Below are 23,983 nucleotides of genomic sequence, written 5' to 3' on the forward strand. Positions count from 1 at the left end.
GAATATATGGCACTTTTTCTTTTCCGCTCTAGAATTGGCTCTTTAACACAGGACTCTGTCATTTTGACTGACTGTTGGAGCCACTGTTAAGTGGTTATAGAGGGAAGGACCGTTTTGGGCTTAATATTTAGCCCCCAGACAAATTGATTGGCAGCTTTTGTCATAAATTTAAAATCCCATTTTTAAATACTGCTTTGCTCTGTTTTACATCATTGTTAGCAGAATATTGTATCCATCAATTTTGGCTTTTAGTGTCAGATAAAGATAATCAAAGCAGATGAAACAAGACTGAAAATGTTAGTTTTAGAAATACAAATTTGAATATCTTTATTTAATTAGTTCTTTGTGGCTACATTACAAATATTCTTGCTGCTGGATCAAGATTTAATTGATTTAATTGATCTCTATCCTATTTAAATATGATATGTATCACTACTCTTTATCAGTACAGAATTTTGCCCAACCTCTTGGTGCAGAGAACGGTAGTGGGTTTCATTTCTGAGCACTTTATTATAGATAAAGGGCTCTTCCCTGTGTGTTCTGGGACAGGATGTTTAATGTGGTGAAGGAAGTACTTCAGCGTCTACGCTGACAGCAGACTAAAGTGGAAGACCAACACAGACGCTGTATACAAAAAGAGAGTGAGCAGGTTCTAATTCTTCAAAACACTATTCTAGTCTGCTGTGGCAAACGTGCAGCATCAGAGCTGGTGACACCAACAGACTAACTAAACTGATGAGGACGACAGGCTCTGTGACAAACTGGAGACTTTTAAAGCTATGTTAGACAGAAGTGACTGAACAAACTGTTGTGGATATTGGGTACTTCTAACCACCCTCTGTGTCACTTACTGGACAAGCAGCAGAAAACTTCCTCTAAGAGACTGATTCATCTCCACTACCACAAGGAAAGCTGCAGCAAATCTTTCCTCACTCAGTTTGTGAGCTCCACTCACTTCTAGTATTCTCTTCACGGCACAATTGCTAAGAAGGTCCTTTAAATTGGACATTTCAAAAAAAGTTTATAATGGATACATCATTGGGAAAGATGTGTTCCCGTGGAACAGAAAACATTTAAGTTCTACAAAAATCAAGAAACTCATATACCCCTGTTACTATACTACAGCTTTACACACACACACACACACACACACACACACACACACACACACACACACACACACACACACACACACACACACACACACACACACACATCAGGTGTTGCTATCCTAGTGGGGACATCTCATTGACATAATGCTTTTCCTAGCCTTTTCCCCTAACCCTAACCATCAAAAATGAATGCCTAACCCTTACCCTAAACCTAACCATAACCCAACTGTAATCCTGAAACTAAAACCACATTTTGAGTGTGAAAAATGCCTTCAACCCCGTGGGGACCTGGATTTTGGTCCCCACCAGTATAGTAAATTTCAGATTTTGGTCCCCACCAAGATAGCAAGAACTGGAACACGCATGCACACAGACACACACACACCAAGGTCTTCCAGGTCAACCTAATGATTTGTTGGTTGAAAATTGACTTTATAACATAGAAACTAGGATTCTTGTGTGTGGTGTGTATTTTCAACATATCCACACCACATAAAGCTATTTAAAACTACTACCATTGTTTCTACTGACAATCTATTGGCATATGGTCAATAATATGTGGCAGTTCTAAATATCACATTATTTTACTATTTATTATTTCATTATTTTACTTTGTTTTGTACAATACTGAAACATTACAGCGATATCCATTTAAAACATATCAGCTTCAATATATGTACAATGTTCCTGAATAAGTATTATAGTCTTTTTTTTCATTGTGGTTAAAGAGTGTCACAGTCTTAGAAATGGCTTTGTAACCATTCTTACACTAAAGGACGTCAATGATGTTGTTTCTCAGCTGTTCATGAGTTTGTTTAGAACAGGGGTGTCAAACTCCAGGCCTCGAGGGCCGGTGTCCTGCAGGTTTTAAATCTAACCCTGGGTCAACACACCTGAAACAAATGATTAGTTCGTTACCAGGCCTCTGGAGAACTTCAAGACATGTTGAGGAGGTCATTTAGCGATTTAAATCAGCTGTGTTGGATCAAGGACACATCTAAAACCTGCAGGACACCAGCCCTCGAGGCCTGGAGTTCGACACCTGTGGTTTAGGACATACATGACACATCATGTGTTGCTTTTTGGGATGTTTTGGCCTACTTCACTTTGTCAGACAAGATTTTATTTATGTGTTTTCTCATTTCAACAGGTTTGACAGTAATCAGGCTTTGGTGATGCTAGTCAGCTTGGCTTGGCCACTAAATGTGGTTAATCACAGTTAATTTATTATTACATCATTTCCACGTACATCCATGTTTGGATAGCTTTTTTCCTGTAATAAATGTAACAATTTAAAAAACTGCATTTTATATTCACTTAGGTTAATTTTTGTCTAACATTAAAATTTTAAATTTAACAAATAAGTGTGACAAATATACAAGAAAGGAAGGGAGAAATAAATCCCATGAACAGTGCAGGAGTGAGTTTCAAAGATGAGGGCTACTCAAGAGATTAGAGAATTGTCAGCATATAGAGACAGAATTATTGCAAGAATATGGTTAAAAGCCCAGTGTCAGCCTTGTACCTTGTATTTAGTGTTACTTACCATGTCTCATTAGTTTTATTCAGTTCACCTGCTCCTTGTTTTCCCCAGCTCTGTTGTCTCTCCCTGACCGCCTCTTATGTATATTTAAGCACAGTTTTCCTCAGGTCTTTGTTGTGTCATACTGTTGTTTCCCATCCTGCATGTTGCTTATATGATTCCTGCTTGGATTTATAGCTTTTGTTTTTATCAGACTGAAATTGTTCAGACGATTGTTAGTGAGGTGAGCGTAAAAAAAAAAAGTATATTTGTAACTGGACAATAACTATTTTGGTTTGCAATGGGTTTCTTAAGAAGTGGAATTATCCCAGCTGTTTTGAGATGTAGATTAGGGAAGACAATATAATGACAATTATTAAAGTAGAAGAACAGGACAAATGGAATTTAACCACATGAATTGAAGTGGGTAAAAATGAGAGGTAGGTTTAATTTTCTTAACAAATCCAGATATTTCCTCTAAAGTCAGGAGTTCGGTGCTAGAAAGAAAAGAGGGGCTCAAGTGGTTAAAGAGTGGTGTTTTTACAGCAGCAGAAAGAGCCCTAGTATTCAGCACACCTGATTAGTGTTGCATAATATTCAGATTTAGCTGTAGACAGAGCATCCTTAAAGAGCATATTCTTAAGAACAACGAGACAGGTCTTTGTGTGGAGGTGTTCCAAGTGGCAGCCTTTAACTTTAAGCTGAGGCAATTTCGGGGTGAAGCAGGGAGTGGACTGGATGTAAAAAACAGTTCAAAATTTCAAAGGAGCAGAAGACTGTGTAGTCTATTGTTAAAGGATACCTGTTCATCAGAAATAGATAAACTGGGTCTATTATGCATGCTGTCAATTCCATTGGAAAAGGCAGTGGTATCAATGTTTTTAATGTTGCAATATGAAATAGAGTGAAAAGAGTTTGTTTAGATAATAACATTAAAAAACAGCTTATGGACTGATATAGAGGTCAGATGTTACTCAGTTCTGAGGAATAACAGAACAGCAGATAAGGCTAAAAATATGAACTTAAGAGTGGATGGGAAAAATCTAATTGCTCCAGGCCAAAACTATCGAGATGATGTGAAATCCCCTGTAAGATTATTAGTGATAGTCCATACGTACATTAAAATCACCCAGCAGAAAAACATTTCAGGACATGGAACAGACTGAATTAGCAAACTCAGAAAATTCACTTAAGAAGTTCTTGTTCAACATTGGTAGACTTATCAAGTATAGTGGGAGTCTATTGTAAAACACTGGACTCAAATGAGGCATAGTTTTAGATATTTTTCTACTTTCCCCTCATTGTAGAGTATCAAGAGACCAGCACCACAACCACGCTCATACATACTCCCCTGCCCATGGAGAATAACAACAGGTGACTACTGTGGAGAAGATGAAACCATTGTTTTATTACACTGTCTGATTCTGACCAGATTCTTTAACCTGGATGGCATTACATTGGCCTCCAGTAACACTGAAGAATCTAAGAGTCGTTTTTGACCAGAATATGTCCTTCAGTGTGCATATTAAATGAATATGCAGGACTGCTGACTTACATGTGTGCTCTCGTCTATTCCCAGTCACTTCTGGTGTTCCCCAAGGCTCGGTCTTAGGCCCTCTAGTCTTCATAATAGGAGGAGCACCTCCTTACCTTTCTGATCTGTTAAGCATTACTTCTTCTGCCGGCTCACTTCGATCTTCTTCTATCCAACTTGCTCTGCCTTCTTTCGGCCTCACCATGGGAAGCAGAGCCTTCAGCTGCTCTGCTCCCAGCCTGTGGAGCTCTCTACCCCCAGATATAAGAAACATTGGTTCTCTCCCTCAGTTTAAATCCCAACTCAAAACCCATCTGTTCAAATCTGCATATTCACTGTAAACTAATTATTTTATCTTGTGCTTTTTGTTTTTTTATTGTTCTTCATTATCATTGTTCTATTATGTGTCTTATTCTATATTAAGTGTCCTTGGGTGTCTTGAAAGGTGCTTTTAAATAAATAATGTGGTTCCTGGAGTATTTAAAAGCAGAATGGGAGGCAGAGCCTTCAGCTTCCAGGCCCCACTTCTGTAGAACCAGCTCCAGTTTGGATTCAGGTGACAGACACTATCTCTACTTTTAAGATTAGGCTTCAAACTTTCCTTTTTTAAAAAGTATAAAGGTTGGATCAGGTTATCCAGAATCCTCCCTTAGTTACACTGCAATAGGTCTAGGGATTCCCATGATGCACTGTTTGTTCTTTACTCAGCTTTTTCACCACTCTGCATTTAATCATTATTTACTCTCAGCATCTTGTCCGGTTCTTCCTGTTGAAAATGGGTTTTTCCTTCCCACTCTCCCAAGGCGCTTGCTCATAGGGGCTCATCTGATTTCTGGGGTTTTCTCTGTATTATTGAAGAGTCTCTACCTTGCATTATAAAGTACCTTGAGGCAACTGTTGTGATGTTGTTGCGCTATATAAATAAAATTGAACTAAGTAGCCATATTCCATTTTCTAAGAGACTAAGCTGTTGATAGGATTTGAGTTCTTATTTTCTCTTTGAGGCCAAGTGGTGCTAGAGTTTTGTAGTTTGATTTTTTTTTTTTTTACGTGTGACTTTCAAGCAAAATCTCCCTGGTTTGCACTATGGAGGGGACATAAATGCCTTCTCGGTTGTGTCAGCAAATGCATCCAGTGTGTTTAAAAAAACAATAAATGAATAAAAACTGTAAAAATCCTTTGTGAATAAAAAAGTGGCTGCAAGTATCTTATAACATTCTGGTCCAGTTTCCACACTGGCAGTAATTCATCATGGTGGTCTCAGTCCCATGAGTGTGAAATTTGGGGCATATCTGGGCCCCAAACCACGGGGTCTGGTTGGCCACTTAATCTGGGCCTCGAGCTCCACCTTGGACACTGGTATTGCCGCCCACATTCTGCTCTGGTTTGTGTGGGCTGGGTCTGCCCACCTTGTCCTCATTTGGGCTGCAAAGGAGCATGTTTGCTGGGGTATAAGTTTGCAATGTTTATATTGTTAAAGAATAATTTTGAAAGAGTGGTATCTTGTCAGAGTGAAGCCATTACTACTTATGCCTAAAAGAATACAAAGCTTAACAAATGAAAGCCAGATCAGGTCATCTATATTGGTAGAAAAGCATTTTTTGTCCAGCTTTGCACATTTTCTGCATTTTTGAATGATGTGATTTGTTGTTTTCATCTTGAGGAGCCACAGTAACCAGTGTCATGAGCAGTAAAGCTGTAGCATTATTAATCAAAATAATCACCTTCTGGAGGAGCGAACGCTTGGTGACTGTTCTGCACTGAGCTAGGCTTTAAGTGTAAGCAGCATACTTAAGATGGCAACCTGTGGCATGTTACAGAAGTAACAATGTGTTTTATTATAAATAAAATGTCAGAAAATATTTAACTTTATCACTCTACTGAATCTGCTAAGCCATACAAACAAACAAACCAATCAGCTAACCTCCTTGACACAGGGAAAGATCAAATCAGACAAAAACAGGATATAAATATGATGTCCTTTATTACCTGCAAATAACTGTACACTGTCATCATGTCACAATTCAGCCTTTTTTACAACTATACCATGAAGCAGACCTGAGCAGTTACATATGACTTCTGAAACCAGTGTCTCTCATCAGCCTCCAGGAAGATGAACCCCTGAGAAAAATCTTCACGTTGCACCTTTAAGAGATTTCATTCTGAACCACCAGGATTTACACGTGGGGAGAAAAATGCAATACATTTGTTAATCTGAGGGTGTCTGCATTATACACTCCAGTTTCTGAGCTGGAGCCTCATTGTCTTCAGTGTGTTGTGCTCTCGCTGACTCCACCTCCGAGCTGGCCATTAGCGCTGACTCCCTCTGTGTGAGCCGCTCAAGGACCAAATCAGCGGTGCTGGAGAGACTGTGCTGCAAAGACAAAGGGGAGTGAAATAATGAGTGTCTGCAGGGGTGACAACGCTAACGTGTGGATTAAGATATTTATTTTTCCACAAGCAGATCATGGTGATTCTTTTTCTTTGGAGCTTAATATGGATGCTTTCTCATTCCAGCTGCTCAGTGATGAAGAATAGCACTTGAATCACAAAAGCTCATTCTGAAGGCGAAATCCAACTAAAATCATTAATGAAGTCATAAACGTGGGCTAAAAACCACATGAAATCATTTTCCGTTTAAAGTTTTGCAGCTGGCAACTCGATGTCAGCTCAAATACTTCTTCTTAGCTTGAGTTCAGCAGGCAGTGACCATGAGGACGCTACACAGTACCATGACTGTCACACAGGTTTCAGCTACAAACCTGTAAGATGTGCAGTCCCTTCAGTGTGAGAACAGCCAGCTCTCTCAAACCATCTGCAGTTAAATCCAAGTATATGAGGGACAGCAAAGGACTTTTGAAGCTCCGTCTCCACTGCAGCTGAAACTGTCCATTTTGTCCACTTCCCATGGGCTGGAATTTATAACACAGCAATTCCTGCATTATAGAAAAAGAGGATTTATATATAAATCTATCATTTTAAATCAAAAAACAAAACCTATAATCTTTCCCTTTCAATCATACTCACTTCCTCCGTACCTACTTTGCCACTTTATTCATGAGCAGATCTTCTATATTCTTACAATCAGAAAATCCCATGAAGACAGAAAGCTGTTAGTGTATCCTGCTAACGATACGGTGCCTATGTTTCATTTATTCCTCTGAGCCAGCGAGGTCCATTTATATTCAAAAACTATTAAAAACAGATCAAGAAGTCACAACAATGCACCGGCTCATATCTTCCTTCTTTGCTGTGAACAAACAGTGCAGTTTGTTTTGAGTCAATCCCACACATCCACAGCATCCTGCTGGTGAAACTAATCACCAGAGTAGAAATTATTTTTCTACAGCTACAAGTAGTAATAAATGCACTCCTTTTTTCCCAGTTAAGACCTACAATAAGTAGCATTTCCATGAAATGACTGAGCCTTTATCTTAAGTGGCAAGCAGTGAAAAAGATTTGTGTTCAATGGCAACCATCAATCATGGAGCTAAGGGCTTCAGGCCAAGGGTTTAAGTATTAAGAGATGGATAAATACATTGACTTTTATTAAAAAAGTAAAATAAATAAATAAAATACAGCCTATCCATTAGTAAAGGTCTTACCTGTCCATATGTGCCCAACAGCACCTCCTTCTGCCCATCAAAATCCAGATCGATGACCAGAGCACAAACTACTGCGTCCCACTGGTCACTTTCCAAGAGGCATGTGGCCTGGGACAAACCGTCCTTCTGGACATCTCTGCAATAAAAGACATGCAACAAAAAAACCTACAATTTCTTCGTCTTCAGAGAGAAAGCAAAACTGCACAAAACCATTCATTTGTCTCTGACCTGTACACAACTGCCATCTCTATGGTACTGGCCACTAGTAGGTTATAGCTTTCCATTTCCACACCTGGAAAAGAAGAAGAAACGGACAATCTTGAGGTGCGCTGCAGATTCACAAAGTGAAGCAGAGATCAGATGTAACAGAGGAGTATCGTACCGGCCTCTGTGTGGAAGCTCAGAGGGAACAGCAGCACGGTAGAGATTGGACTGTCAAACTGGACCCGCCAGCTCTGCAAAACCTCTGACATAAACACACACAGACACAATACTGAAAACACAAATACAGAAACACACTTGGGGACATCAATGATAAAGCCAAAATGATGGATAGACACACCTATAAACTTAATATTGCATGGACGTAATTAGGCTTTGGCTTCTTTTAACATACTTCAACAAATCTTTAATCGAACTAGACAACTTTTTATTGTAGAGAGCATTGTATGGTGGAATGTAACCTATGTTATGCTACGTGTGGGAAAGAATCTCATTTAACATTTTAAAGATTTATAGTCAAGAACTCTCACTCTGGTCTTGATGCCAAGTGTCATGTCTGGGGAAAACCAGACACCTCTCACCACCTTGCCAATACCATCGCTACAGTGAAGCATGGTGGTGGCTGCATCACGCTATGCAGCAGGAACTGGGAGACCAGTCGAGGGAAAGATGAATGTATCAATATACAGAGCCATTCCTGATGATAGCCAGAGTGGTCTGGACCTCAGGGTGGGAGTAGATTCATCTTCCAGCAGGACAACAACCCTAAACACAGCCTACATAACAAAGGAGTAGCTTTGGGTGAGTGGCCCAGCCAGAGCCCAGACTTTAATCCGATTGAAAGAGAATGGAGAGATTTGAAAGTGAACCGACACTCCAACCTGTTGGAGCTTGAGCGATTCTGTAAGAAGAATGGGAGAAACTTCTCAAAAATAGGTGTGCTAGCTTGTAGCTTCATACTGAAAAAGACTTGAGACTGCAATTGCTGCCAAAGGTGCTTCAACAAAGTACTGAACAAAGGCTGTGAATACTTACATGTACATCCATGTCATATTTTTGGTTTTTCACCTTGTGATTATGGAGCATTGTGTGCACAATTTTGAGGTGAAAAATGAATTTCATTTATTTTTGGAATAAGGCTGTAATGTAACAAAATGTGTAACAAGTGAAGTTGTGAATACTTTTCGGATGCACTGTATGTTCAGCATTCCTGCAGAGAAGCCGGGAGTTCAGTTTGACTAAGTCAGTGGTGGTTAAGGAATCATGAGACAGTCGTGTGATGGAGCGACTCTAAGAGGAACGTTCAAGTACGTTCCACTCGCCTCACCTAGCTCAGTCTGGCTGACCACAGCTAGCCCAACACAGCCATTCTGACAGCCAAACACCGAGAGCCGCCGGCCTCCAGCTATGCTCTGTATATCCATCCATAACACACTGCACAGAGAGAAGGAAACAAAAACGTGTTTACAGATGATACGTGTGTTTTTTTCTCGTATCGATAACAATGAAAGTATTTACCCAACTATCATAGTTTGCTTCCAAGAAGCCAAAAGTTCTTGTCATTGTTAAAGTAGACACACTTGTTCAGGCTTTCTGGAAGTCATTCAAACTTTTTCTTTGGACACTGGCTACTTTTTCCCTTTTTTCAGAGAAATGCTTTTTGTTTGTTAAGCCGTTATTATTATGATGCTAAATAAACAACAGCTTGATTAAAAAAGGCACCTAACTCAAGGGACGAATCTTTGCTTTCTACACATAATAGACAACTTAGTAAAAAACTAATTTTAACTTGTATCATTAGACAGTTCGTTACTAGCGGCCCATCACAAAAAATACAAATTGCTCCCAGTTCATTAGTTTAATCTTTGGAAAATTTCCAGAGATGTGCCTGACAGTTTGATGGGCATAAAATTATATTTTTGTGCCAACGAGGTGATTCCCAAAGAGCTACAGTACTGGGAATAATTATTTGGCCTCTTCCTGATTACTTAGCTTTGCGTAAATCTATCATACTTAAATGTTTCAAATCATCAAAGGAATTTTTATATTCAAAGATAACCCGAGGAAATGCACAACTCAGTTTTTAAATTATGAATTTAATTTATTTTATGAAGAAAAAAAACTATTCAAGCCTACCTGACCTGTCGGAGAAAGAAAGGAAAGCGTCTGGCACTCTCGGAGTAATTTGGGTAGGCTGGCTGGGTAGGAAGGTTCCTGCTATTGCAGGTTTTTTCTATTTGTTAATAATGGCTCTCACTGTGATTTGCTGAAGTCCCACATCTTTGGAAATTTCTTTTTTACACTTCCCAGACTGACAGATATCAGTGACTTTGTTTTTCATCTCTTGCTGAGTTTCTTTAGGTCCTGACATGATGTGCTGCTTTTTCTTTTAGAGCTCTTTTTCACAGTAAATCTATTCATTTCATTTTGTTGCCTGGTGTATAACAATGATCACTTTATGAGTTTTAGTATTATCTGTATTTATTTGTTTCTCGTTAAATCATTATTGTATGGGAGGTGTCGGCAGGTATTACACAACAAATCCAACATTTTTTAAAGGCACTGAGCAAAGAACAAGACCAAAAACTGAAGACTTTCCCCACACTGAGGGTGTGAATGCTTGTCTGTCTCTCTGTGTTAGCCCTGCTGCAGGTTGGCAACCAGTCTAGCGTGTAGCCGCATCTTGCCCTATGGGAGCTGCCTCAAGCCTCGTCGTGACCCTTAATCGGATAAGTGGAAAAAGAATGGATGATAGATCTGAAACATGTGGGACTTGTCTCGGTCTCATTGTTCAACTCTCAGTGTTGCTGACTGTTATTATATGCACCATCCTCTTCGTAACTTCGTATCTTAAAACATTCTTTCCACATTTCCATGCTTCCTTCGTTACTCAAACTTCAGTAAATGACACTATAATGACATTATCGTTCTTGTGTATAGTAATAGACCTGCTAACTGAGTACAAACAAACTGTACAAACAGTGATCAGAACAGTAAGCTGGATAATGTGGGAAATCATGAATCTGATTAACAGAGAAACACATAATGCTCATCCCTCATCAAACCCAATCAGCCCAGCGGCCACATCCAGAGAGATGAGAGCTGAAGGGACTCACTTGCTGGGAAGCTGCTGCAGCTCGGGGAAGAGTCTCTCCACTGGCTGCTCTTCAAACTGATGCAAGGAGGCGTTCTGTTAGACACAAGAGAGTCAGGCTGAATGCAACGCTGATGTTTGCATGATCAAAGTAAACATCTTCAGATATACAAAGTTACAACAGATTACAATCATATTTTATCTCCAATGCTTCCTGTAGTATTAGTTCTGTTGCATGCATCTATATGGTTTCATTTTAAATTTTGGAAGACGATTAGGATTTTTTTTTTTTCACAGTTTTGGAACAAAAATCAGAATTCTGACTTTTTTTCATAAAATTCTTTTAAAAAGAATTTTTTTAATGATTTTTCCTGTCTGATTATATTCAGGTTCCTAAGTGAACACTAAAGCAGGGTTTACTTGCTGTGATCTTTCCTCCTGTTCATGCTAGCCATAACAAAATCCCTTTATTATGTGCTTCCAGTGGAGGTGACGAGGAAGAACAAAGCACAGTTCTTGTTTTCTGCTAGTATGAGGCTTCAGAAGTATGACTGAGACAAATCCAATGGCTGTTTGGTCCAACACTCCCTCTGGAATTTCCAGGGATGGTGTCCCTGCTGAGCTGCAGTGGAGCTTAGACAACACATAGAGTGGGTTTCACAGTAAACAGGCTCTCACTGTGGAAGACATTTTTATTTTTGGCTCTTCTGAAAGGCTGAAGCCAGATTTTACTTTATGTTCAACAATATTTTTAAAGAAAGATGTTTGAAGATTTTTTCCCCACAGCTTCCACTGGGAACACAAAGAGAAGCCATCCAACCGTTTACTTTCTGATGGTTAGACATGAGAGGTGATTCCCAACTCTAATGTCTGCAATCCCCTACTTAGTCTGCTGCTACCGTGACTCCACATAATGGATAAAGGGACTTACTAGAGAATACATTGATACACAGATGAGAAGGAGACAAATATTTTAAGTTGTCATTAGAATGCACTGATCTGGTATTGTCTCTGACCTCCTTGTAAAGGTGGATCCTCTGGTCATGACCGCTTAGCAGAAACACCGTCTCACTCCCTCCTTCAGCACACTGCACTCTGACAGACAGAGGGAGACAAGCTCACTCACATGATAAATGGTAAATGGACTGGTACTTATATACATTATACTGCTACTTCGATATATTTCTACTTAATTTGAGCACTAAATGCTTTCTACTTCGAGTCTCACTCACCCAATCACACATTCATACAGCTTCTATCTATACCTAAGCATTTTATTTGTACTGGTACTTTAACACAGACAGAAGGAGCCAGGAGTCAAGCTACCGACACCCTGACTGGTAGACGACCTGCTCTACCTGAGAAAAACATTACATTTACTATCCAGACACACACACACACAGTCTGTACTTAAACTGCTCAGTGACTGAGCACAGCCATAAAGACACTAAAGCCCATTCATGAATATTCCTGTACCAGCTCATGAAAAATAATGGACTCCAGCTGAGAAACTGAGTCAGCCTGCAGAAACACGATGATTCAGCACAGCAATAGGATATAAAATGTGGTAAAAATAGATTTATCAGTACTTGAGAAAAACATTAAATATTTAACAGCACTGAAATCTCAGTTGTCAAGTAGCTAAAGTTGTAATGCTACCAGCCTGGAGTTGTGTTTCTGTATTTTGTAATGATTGATAATCATATAAACGGTCCACAGTTCTGCAGAATGATTATTGTGCATGTATTTTTTATTTACTTTTAATTGTTTTCCATGTATTCTTGTTTTAAAATGTCTACAAAATGTGTGATTTTTTAGCAATTTTCTGAGCTATTTTTAAGCTAAACTGTCCAACATGAATCTAATAGACTTGGGCAGGACATCAGCTCACCTCCTGAATGTGAGCCAGGATGTATGTGTGTTATTCCTCTGCTGTCTGTTTCTATGATAACAGCAGGGGAAGCACACAAACAAGCTTCTGCTCCCTCAACTGAAGTGGATTTTCTTCCTTGCTGGAATCCCAAACACAGGTGCCAGCATCATATTGATCAGCGTGTCATTTCATGCTGCTTGATTAGTAGGAGTACGCTGCAGCAGCGCGTACACTCAGACACTGTCAGAGTTTTGGCCATTAGAACTCTGAACTCTTTCACTATGTAAGCAAAAACAGCATGAGCAAAGACGTCACGAATATCTTTTACATGAGTCATCTTTCACGTTAAACTGCCAAAAATCACATTTTGCATATCCAGCTTCAGTGTGAAGCCCTTACAGCCACCACCTGTATTGTGCCTGTTTGTTTCTTAGTAATTTCTGATTGACGCTACAGCCCAAAGGAGATCGTCATAACCTGCAGCAGGAGATCAGGAAGAGCTCGGTTTTCTCTTTTAATTCTTGGTTAAAACTATGTGGCAAAATCTGCAAGGTTAGTTACCATGGTGACTATAGTCAGCAAGAACTATCTTTGTACAGCAGCAAACTTACTCTGTGTGGTAAAGCTGGAAGGGCGTGAACTGCAGCTCCAGATTCAGGCAGCTCTCTGTTCAGAGAAACACGACATGATCAGGACATGTCAGCGAGAGCACAACACATACGCAGACAATGCATCGCTCACGTGCAATAGAGTCCAGGTTGAACTCTGAGCCAGGTTCATAGTCACAGTAGATATTTAGGAATGGAGTGGCTTTGTCCCCAGAGTCCTGCGAGGAGATCAGCCATGAATCAGTATGCTTCTACCATGGCACAGTTCATACTCTGATTTTAAAGTTACAATACCTTAATGAAGGTGATGCCCACCACCAGACCTCTCTTGGGTGGAGACTTGATGAAAGCATCGATTGATACGATCTCTGCATCAACTAGATAAGAAAACAGAGTCAAACCTTTTCAGCACTGAGCCACTACAAACAACAACGTGCATCATAACAGAATTAACATACGACCGTACACCGACAGCTTCATCATTCATTTCAGACTTACAGAATGATTTATCTTGTTTGTTTTTTCTGAAATAACAGGATAAATATTCAGAGAAAATGTTTCATTATAAGGCAGAAAATCTGTTTTGTTGCTCTGCGCTAATGAGAGAGAGATGCTCTCCTTCATGAAGTAAGATCTATATTGTTAACCTCCACCAATATCATCTACAGTATATTGCTCAGACCCTTTATGTTTATTTGAAAACTTTTTTTAGAATACAAAATATATTCAGCAGATACACTGTGATGTCATTTAAAACGAAAACAAAAATGTATGCCCTACGCAAACTCTACAGACTAGAAGAAGAAATATAAAACGTATATTAAAGCAGTAAATATTCAACATCACCATTAAAATAAAGAACACATTCATGTATCAGTTCTGAATAGTTCTTCACCACCCTTCACACCATTTATATCAAACGCAGCAACACTTTCTCTTCTGTTGTGAAAGTATTTCATTGATCATATCACAATGCCTTCATTTATTACCCGATTCACTTATTAAGCTCCCTGTACCACTGTATTTAAGTTTGATCACTATGGCCACTGATTATTGTTTTTAGTTTGCTTTTTTCTGTTTTGTTTGATTTTCTGTCATTTGTATCTTTTTAGTGCTGTTACATTGTATTTATTCATACTGTATCCCAGCGGTCCCCAGCCTTTTTTGCATCACAGACCGGTTTATGTCCGACAATATTTTCACGGACCGGCATTTAAGGTCCCTATTGCCAGTCTTGGCAGCCGGGGGTCAGTCCGCCAGGGCCTCCGCTCCTGGCCGCCACCCGGCACACAATGCACCCGACCCCTATGGCGCCTCCTGCGGGTGGTGGGCCTGCGGGAGGATGGGCCCATGTCTCCTCTTCGGGCTGTGCCTGGCCGGGCCCCATGGACTAAGGCCCGGCCACCAGACGCTCGCCCTCGGGGACCCTCCCCGGGCCTGGCTCCAGGGCGGGGCCCCGGTAACCCTATCCCGGGCAGGGTAAACTGTTCCCTCGATGTCCTTTTCATAAGGGTCACCTCTCTGGTGGGGAAGGAGCCTGAGTTAGTGCGTGAGGTTGAGAGGTACCGGCTAGATATAGTCGGGCTCACCTCTACACATGGCTTGGGCTCTGGAACCAGTCTCCTGGAGAGGGGCTGGACTCTGTCTCAGTCTGGAGTTGCCCCTGGTGAGAGGCGGCGGGCTGGGGTGGGTATCCTAATATCCCCTCGGCTTGCTGCCGGTACGTTGGGGTTTTTCCCGGTGGACGAGAGGGTTTGTTCCCTGCGCCTTAGGGTCGGGGAACGGGTCCTGACAGTCATCTGCGCTTATGCGCCGAGTGGCAGTTCAGAGTACCCAGCCTTCTTAGAGTCCCTGGGGGGGGGGGGGGGGGGGGGGGGGGGGGGGGTTGCTGGAGGGTGCTCCACCTGGAGACTCTGTTGTCCTGCTGGGAGACTTCAATGCTCACGTGGGTAACGACAGCGAGACCTGGAGGATTGGTAGGAACGGCCTCCCTGATCTGAACCCGAGCGGTGCTCTGTTATTCGACTTCTGTGCTAATCACAGTTTGGCCATAACGAACACCCTGTTCGAACATAAGAGTGTCCATAAGTGCACGTGGCACCAGGATGCTCTAGGCCGTAGGTCGATGATCGATTTTGTAATCGTATCAGCAGACCTGCGACCATATGTTCTGGACACTCGGGTAAAGAGAGGGGCTGAGCTGTCAACTGATCACCACCTGGTGGTGAGTTGGATCAGGTGGCGGGGTAAGACGCTGGACAGACCTGGTGCACCTAAACGCGTAGTGAGGGTGTGCTGGGAACGTCTAGCAGAGGCCCCAGTCCGCGAGATCTTCAACGCACACCTCCGGCAGAGCTTCAACAGCATTCCGAGGGAGACTGGGGACATTGAGTCCGAATGGACCATGTTCAGCGTCTCCATTGCCGAAGCTGCTGCATTGAGCTGCGGCCGCAAGGTGGTTGGTGCCTGCCGTGGTGGTAATCCCCGAACCAAATGGTGGACACCAGAGGTGAAGGGAGCCACCAGGCTGAAGAAGGAGTCCTATCGGGCTTGGTTAGCCTGTGGGACTCCAGAGGCAGCCGACAGGTATCGACAGGCCAAGCGGAATGCGGCTCGGGCAGTGGCTGAAGCAAAAACTCGGGTGTGGGAGGAGTTCGGAGAGGCCATGGAAAAAGACTTTCGGACTGCCTCGAAGAGATTCTGGCAAACCGTCGTCTCAGGAGGGGAAAGCGGTGCTCTACCTGCACTGTGTATAGTGCTGGCGGAGCGCTGCTGACGTCGACTGAGAAAATTGTCAGGCGGTGGAAGGAATACTTCGAGGACCTCCTTAATCCCACTGACACGTCTTCCGAGGAGGAAGCAGAGTCTGGGGATGAGGGGAATGACCCGCCAATTTCCGGGGGCGAGGTCACTGAGGCAGTTAAACAACTCCTTGGTGGCAGAGCCCCTGGTGTTGATGAGGTCCGCCCCGAGTTCCTGAAGGCTCTGGACGTTGTAGGGCTGTCCTGGTTGACACGCCTCTGCAATGTTGCGTGGAGATCAGGGGCAGTACCTGTGGACTGGCAGACCGGGGTGGTGGTCCCCATCTTCAAGAAAGGGGACCGGAGGGTGTGTTCCAACTACAGGGGGATCACACTCCTCAGCCTCCCTGGGAAAGTCTATGCCAGGGTGCTGGAAAGGAGAGTTCGTCCGTTAGTCGAACCTCGGATACAGGAGGAACAATGCGGTTTTCGTCCTGGTCGCGGAACACTGGACCAGCTCTTTATCCTTTCCAGGATACTTGAGGGTGCATGGAAGTTTGCCCAACCAGTCTACATGTGTTTTGTGGACTTGGAGAAGGCATTCGACCGTGTCCCTCGGGGTGTCCTGTGGGAGGTGTTGCGGGAATATGGGGTGTCTGGCCCATTGCTACGGGCCATTCGATCCCTATACAACCGTTGCAAGAGCTTGGTTCGCATTGCCGGCAATAAGTCGGACTCGTTCCCGGTGGGTGATGGGCTCCGCCAGGGCTGTCCTTTGTCTCCGGTTCTGTTCATAATTTTTATGGACAGGATTTCTAGGCGCAGCGAAGTGGCGGAGGGCTTTCGCTTTGGTGGCCTCAGAATCTCATCTCTGATTTTTGCAGATGATGTGGTTCTGTTGGCTTCATCGGGTGAGGGCCTCCAGCTCGCACTGGAGCGGTTCGCAGCCGAGTGTGAAGCAGCGGGAATGAGGATCAGCACCTCCAAATCTGAGGCCATGGTTCTCAGCCGGAAAAGGGTGGAGTGCCCACTCCGGGTCGGGGATGAGTTCCTGCCCCAAGTGGAGGAGTTCAAGTATCTCGGGGTCTTGTTCGCGAGTGATGGGAGAAGGGAGCCGGAGATCGACAGACGGATTGGGGCTGCAGCTGCAGTAATGCGGACGCTGCACCGGTCCGTCGTGGTGAAGAGGGAGCTGAGTGTAAAAGCGAAGCTCTCAATTTACCGGTCGATCTACGTCCCTACCCTCACCTATGGCCACGAGCTGTGGGTAGTGACCGAAAGAACGAGATCGCGGATACAAGCGGCAGAAATGAGCTTCCTCCGAAGGGTGGCTGGTCTCTCCCTTAGAGATAGGGTGAGAAGTTCGGCCATCCGGGAGGGGCTCAGAGTAGAGCAGCTGCTGCTCCACATCGAAAGGAGCCAGCTGAGGTGGTTCGGGCATCTGACAAGGATGCCCCCTGGGCGCCTCCTGGGTGAGGTGTTCCAGGCATGTCCCACCGGGAGGAGGCCCCGGGGCAGACCCAGGACACGCTGGAGAGATTATATCTCTCGGCTGGCCTGGGAACGCCTTGGTATTCCCCCGGATAAGCTGGAGGAGGTGGCTGGGGAGAGGGAGGTCTGGGCCTCTTTGCTTAGGCTGCTGCCCCCGCGACCCGGCCCCGGACAAAGCGGATGAAGATGGATGGATGGATGGATGGATGGATGGCATTTAAGGTGTCGCGGAAAAATACAACAAAATAAAACCAAAAGAAAAGATTTATTAATAACACACTGGAAAAGACCCAGGGAAACCAAGTTTACGATAATAACGTTAAAAAAATAATGATAAAAACCGATAAAAACCCTGAAAACCATCAATTTTACACCCGGGCCTCAACTCTCGCAGCCTGGTACCAAACGACCACGGACCGGACCGGACTTGTACTGGTGCGTGGCCCAGGGGTTGGGGACCGCTGCTGTATGTTGTCTCAAACCGCATACAGCAGGAGAATATGTATATTCTCCTTTATTTAATCTGTTTTGTTGAAGGCTGGTTTTAAAGTTTTGGCTTCTGTGACACAATAAATTCCAGTCTTCAGCATAAATCAACAATCTTATCATTTTATAATAATATAGAAGGGATGCACTGATTGGGCGAAGGAAACAAAAAATCTTCATTACAATAACTGTTTCAAGTCTTCATCCTACTATCTGTGACATCTAATCTCAACAGAAAACCACGGGTGAGCTGAAATAATAAACATGACATGAGTCATGACATGAGTAATAAACATGACATGAGTCAAAAAGACTAATATCAGACCATATTTGTGCATTCCTATAGGTCATTCTGAAATATACAATCTGTACAATTGTTTAGTTGTTGCTTGAAGTGTTAAACTTCTGTAATTTTACGTGAGTAAAATATTCAGTGCATGCAGTTTACGTTGAAACACAGTCTTTCTATTGTGTTGTGTAGCTTCCTTACCTTAAGGACAAGCTCTGTAGCAACATCTATGTGCACATATCTGAGTACTTGCACAACAAAGGAGTAAAACAAGAGTTCTTTCCAGTCCCCACTCACTGGGGCCCCTATAGCTTCATTTTAAGTCGTCTATTGGTTGTTAAGGGGGGGAGGGGATAAAGTCTGTCAGACCTCAAAAACCAGGGGCCCCAATCATTGAACCTGTCTGTTTCTATGTGGCTTTTTTGTCATGCAAATTACTTTTTAGCCACTTACTTCCATTCACTCTTACTCCACAAGGACCATCTCATCACATGCTGGAGCCCTGACTTAACTGCAGCAGACTTCTGTACTTTGAACAGGTCTGCTGTTTACTGCACAGTATTGCCTGGATTGTGTCTTACAGTTCAGAACCAATGGGTGACAGCAGTTACGTCCTATCTGTTATGTACAGTCTATTTTCCAAACCCAGGGATCAAGTCCATAAGAAAAAGACTGTTAACACAGAGATGTTAATATACAGTCAGGTCTCTTCAAAGAGTCACACAAATGTAAGGAGTTTATAGACGACAGGAGAAGGTATAAGTTGTTCTGATCCAAAAATCTACTTTGACGGATGCTGTCTTCTATAATTGCTTTTAAGATTTATTTATTTTTTTTAATTTTTATTTTATTTGATAGAAGATCCAGGAAACAGGAAAGGAGGTCTAGGTCTAATGTTTAATGTGTAGGAAATAGTAGAAATAAACATAATTTCTTCAGTACTGAAACTTGAGTTCTTGAGCACTTGACCCGTCTTTCCCCTGCGTACCTGGGATGTAAGTGAACTGAACCTCCTTGGCCACCGGTCGGATCTTCTGCTGCAGCTCTTGGTATCTGAAACACACCACCTTCCCCTTGAGAGTGGCCGCTAACAGCTCCTGCTCCCCGGCCTGACACAGCCCGTAAATGTTGCTCTGTGACGGGAAGCGGCTGAAACTGTCCTCCACGAAGGGATACGATTCTCGGAGCATCTTGCAGGATACAAGCACAGTCGCTGGTTTATATTACGATTTGTATTAAACATTTAGACTTTTCCCCGTTCATGCTTGTGTAGTGGCTGCAGAGCCCTCAAATTCCACAACAATGAGTTGGATTAAAAATGTTCCCGCTCGTTCATTTCGAAATTCAGCTAACACTCTCCACAAATTGCATATCGACGCTAAAATAACTCAGTTAATATAATTTCATTCTGATATCACATATCCTCTAACGAGTGTCTCTAAGATATAATAAACAACTTGAATAGCCATAGACAGTACGCATGAAGAAAAATATCCGGGTTTGACCCGAGCTGCGTTCACTTTCATTGGAAATATGGGATTTAATATCTATAAGGGACTCAGGGGAGAGAAAACCCGGGCCACTGTGGACAAAACCGCTATCGGAATAATTGAAAATATTGCTATATTTTAGAAAGTAATTTTAAGGTAGATTTGTCGTTGTTCCCGTGAAATTTCTTCATTCTGTGGTCAAAACACAGCTGCCAGCTGACATTTTACGTGCATTTAAAATGTCACACATCCTTTACAGAGTAAAATCAGCCATTCTTTTTGAGGTACAAAAACGCTTAAATTGGTTGTAATTTAATATAAGCCTTCTCCCAGTTTGGTTTAATTCCTCCACTTTACTACGCCATGAAAGGCAGCGCGTGGCTTTTTTTCTTCGTGTAGTAAACGGGTGACAGATTCAGTGCATCGCTTGTATCGTGCTGCCATCTAGTGGCACTAAATCCCTCCTTTTTAAACAAGAAAGCATGTGCTGAAGTTTTTTTGTCTGGGATTTTAATTTTCTGGTTGCATTTATTTCAGTTCTAAAAATGTCTTTTTCCACGTACACCTTTGACAATTCCTGATTCAGTATTATTATATGCATGTGTGTTTAATTAATATTTGCTGCAACAAAACAATTAGTTGCATGAATACATTGATGCTCAACCACCAGAGGTCAGAGCTAACCCACTCATGCAGATGAAGAAATTCCAGAGACGCGTAGTGCGGTGATTAGCACTGACCTCTGCTCAAGTCCAGGCAGTGGGTTCTGCTTCCTCCTACAGTCCAAAAACACGCGTGGGTTTAGGTTAACTTGTGATTCTGAATTGGCTCTAGGCGTGAATGGTTGTCTGTGTGTTATCCAGGCGTGCGGCTTGGGTCTGTCCCAAGGGTCACACAACGATGGAACAACTTGCTCTGCTAAAACAGGCTTTCTGATCATTTCTACGGCGGAGGGTGAACATTAGAGCTCTAAACATTTAAGGATATTGTCTCACAGCATAATAAATGAGATGAGGGAACCGCCTTAGTTTACCTGCAGATCAAAGTGAAAATGATTTGATTGATGGACAGAACATGTATTTTTAGTGTGACCTGTGCGCTGTGAGCTGCTGTTCAAGCAGTCTAAAATATACTCAACAGCAGATTAGAATCATGCCGATATTTTATGCATGCACATTTCCGCACTTCACCCAGTCAAGTTAGACATTAGAAAGCTATACAATTCGTGCATATAACTCGTATTCCCCATCAGAGACTCAATAATGCACCTAAAACATGCTGTAAATAACAGAATAAGTGAAAAGGGGACTTCCAGCAGACTTTAAATCCTAACTCGGAACCTGCTGCAGATCAGGTTATGTGTTCAGTAAAGGTTAGCACAATGATTTAACGTTTCTTTTATGCCCGAGGATTTATCTAAGCTTCAGCGTCTGAATGATTGCTTAGATTTGATCAAACGTTGGATGGCTGCAAATTTCCTCCAACTCAACGAGGGGAAAACCGAAGTCCTCGTATGCGCCCCTGATAGGTTTCTATCGCAGATAGTGAAAGCTCTTGGTCCTCTCTCACTTTATGTTAAATTCTCTATCAGGAATTTAGGTGTCACCTTTGACTCGAGTCTCACATTGGATGGGCATGTGAAATCTCTGGTTCGGCGTTGTTTTTATCATTTGAGAAATGTGGCTAGGCTAAGCCCGGTTCTATCTCGCTCTGAACTCGAGATTTATTTCGTCACGCTTGGATTATTGTAATTCGCTGTTTATGTGTCTAAGCAAAGGTTCTCTGGATCGTCTGCAGGTTGTGCAAAACGCTGCAGCTCGACTTTTGACAAAATCCTCCAAGTACTCACATGTGACACCGTTATTATCTCAGTTACACTGGCTTCCTGTTAAATTTAGAGTCGATTTTAAGATCCTGGTCTTGACCTACAGAGCTGTGCACGGACTGCCTACATCTTTGATCTGCTACAGCCCCATGTCCCTAGCAGGTCTTTGAGGTCATCTGATCAGGGCTTACTTGCTATAAAAAATACTAAGAGGAGGACTGAGGGTGACAGAGCTTTTGCCACTGTGGCCCCTAGACTGTGGAACTCTCTCCCCCAAACATTAAGAACTGTGGACTCAGTAGCTGTTTTTAAAAAACAACTCAAAACTCACCTTTTTAAAACTGCTTTTGGTTAATTTTTTGCCTGTTTTATTTTCTCTTTTTAAATCTTTTTATGACTTGTAATCTTATGTGCAGCACTTTGTGATTCTGTCTTGAAAGGTGCTATATAAATAAAAATGTATTTATTTAAAAAAACAAGAACAATGGGGTATCTATCTATCGTCCTCCTCCCAATCTGATTTACTCCTGAAGAATGTAGAGAAGACTAAACGGCAGGTCAAAGTCTCCTGAGTTTATGTTATTTAAAGCAAAATTGTTATTTGTTCAAACCATATAAAGTCCTCCAACCAGCATTGTGCTTTTCTAATGTAGAAATTTTAAGAAACCAACCCAGGTAGGTCAAAGCATTTCACTGAGAATTGAGTGGAAGAAGAAGGCTGTGTATATAGTAGACACACATGAGAATTATTAATCAATAATTCATTTATTAATTATTACTTTTAATCAATTAGCTTAGATGAAGATGAAGCGCAGATTAGTTTGTTCTTGCCTGATCTGTAATCACATTTGTTTGAGCGACTGAAGGATGAGAAGTCACTGATTCAACTGAAAACTATTTCTTCAATTATTTCTTGAAATATTCGATTAGACCAACCAAAACATCAGACCGTCTGTTTTAAGGCACTGACTTCTCGGGCGATTTTTCACCTTATCCATAAGAAAGCAGACTATCCAGAGGTTATAAGCTGCGTCTGTGCAGCAGCATCAATAACAAACTGCTTTGCACAAACCCACTTTATTAAAGCTTCATATTTAATTAGTTTGAATCTTTATTTTGTTTTTAAGTTTAGATTTCAGTTCAGTTTGGCATTAGCTTTTTTCACAGTGAATTTGTTCATTTTGTTGTTTGGTGCTTAGCAATGATCCCTTTCATGAGTTTCAGTATTATTTTTATTTATTTGTTTCTCCTTAAATCATTATTTGAGGAGAAACGGAAAGTTCAGAAAAGGTATTACACTGCAAATTCAACATTTTATGAAATGCTTTGTTGCGCTCACCAACTTTACCTCACTGGCTAGAACAAATACAAAGGGTTACCTGAGGACGCTTTGTTGTAACATCTAAAATTCCTTTGAAAGTCTTCATATCATTACAACGATGAACAATCTTTAAGAAGAAGACAAGGAAGAAGAAGAAACAAGCTTTATTGGTTACATACACAATCATACAGAGTACAACATGCAGAGAAATGTGTCGTTTCCAAGCTGTGGACAACTTTAAACTTTCTAATATGGATCACAAGCACTTACTGTAGGACTTAGAAATGCTTGGAAAGTAATAGTTCACAACAGAAGTATATCTGTGGGTAACTGACATCAATACACTGTTAAAGTGTCATATGGGAGAGTAGAATCACTGCATCTATAGATGAATGCCTTACTGACTTATATTGGTTTTGTTTCAGTTCTAAGTTTGGTTGCTCAGTTTGATTTCAATCTAAATGGAGAAACCCAGAAAAAAGAATCCTCAGTGACCTTTGTCTTTGTTGTCAGATCCTTGGACAGTGTGTGCTACAGTATCCTGTGCATGTTGTGTTGAGGTGAAGCAGATGGAGGTGAGGTCCCTCATGCTGCTGCTCTATGTTGTGATGGTTCAGAGGTGGCAATGTGCTACACCCCCACTTCTCCTAATGCCACCTGCTAATCCACCTGCAGGATTACTGTCCACTGTAATCACTCATCCTTCACTGTGACACACCTCACCTCACAGTGCAACTCCTGAGTCATTAAACACACACACACACACACAC

General features: G+C 42.0%; 1 protein-coding gene across 1 annotated transcript; it reads right to left on the reverse strand.

Annotated features, from left to right (window-relative positions):
* Positions 1–6,135: 6,135 nt before the first annotated feature.
* Positions 6,136–20,089, reverse strand: kptn (kaptin (actin binding protein)). The gene is made up of 12 exons (XM_085419939.1): positions 19,566–20,089; positions 13,865–13,947; positions 13,704–13,788; positions 13,574–13,628; positions 12,106–12,184; positions 11,112–11,185; positions 9,323–9,429; positions 8,156–8,239; positions 8,002–8,065; positions 7,774–7,909; positions 6,931–7,104; positions 6,136–6,542 (listed from the first exon to the last, which is right to left on the reverse strand). The coding sequence occupies exons 1-12, from the start codon at positions 19,765–19,767 to the stop codon at positions 6,378–6,380; spliced, it is 1,308 nt and encodes a 435-aa protein (XP_085276065.1). The 5' UTR covers positions 19,768–20,089; the 3' UTR covers positions 6,136–6,377.
* Between the last annotated feature and the right edge of the window lie 3,894 nt (positions 20,090–23,983).

The sequence above is a fragment of the Rhamphochromis longiceps genome, linkage group LG10 (genome assembly GCF_057381845.1).
Source record: "Rhamphochromis longiceps isolate RC_006_pf linkage group LG10, R_longiceps_female_GT1.1, whole genome shotgun sequence".
Taxonomy (NCBI): domain Eukaryota; kingdom Metazoa; phylum Chordata; class Actinopteri; order Cichliformes; family Cichlidae; genus Rhamphochromis; species Rhamphochromis longiceps.

Coding starts and splice junctions, on each gene's coding strand:
- kptn (XM_085419939.1), bottom strand. CDS start 19,767: ATGCTCCGAGAATCGTATCCCTTCGTGGAGGACAGTTTCAGCCGCTTC. Junction 12,185..13,573: donor TTCCAGCTTTACCACACAGA/GTAAGTTTGCTG, acceptor TCTGTCTGTCAG/AGTGCAGTGTGCTGAAGGAG. Junction 8,240..9,322: donor GGTCAGCCAGACTGAGCTAG/GTGAGGCGAGTG, acceptor TGTTTATGTCAG/AGGTTTTGCAGAGCTGGCGG.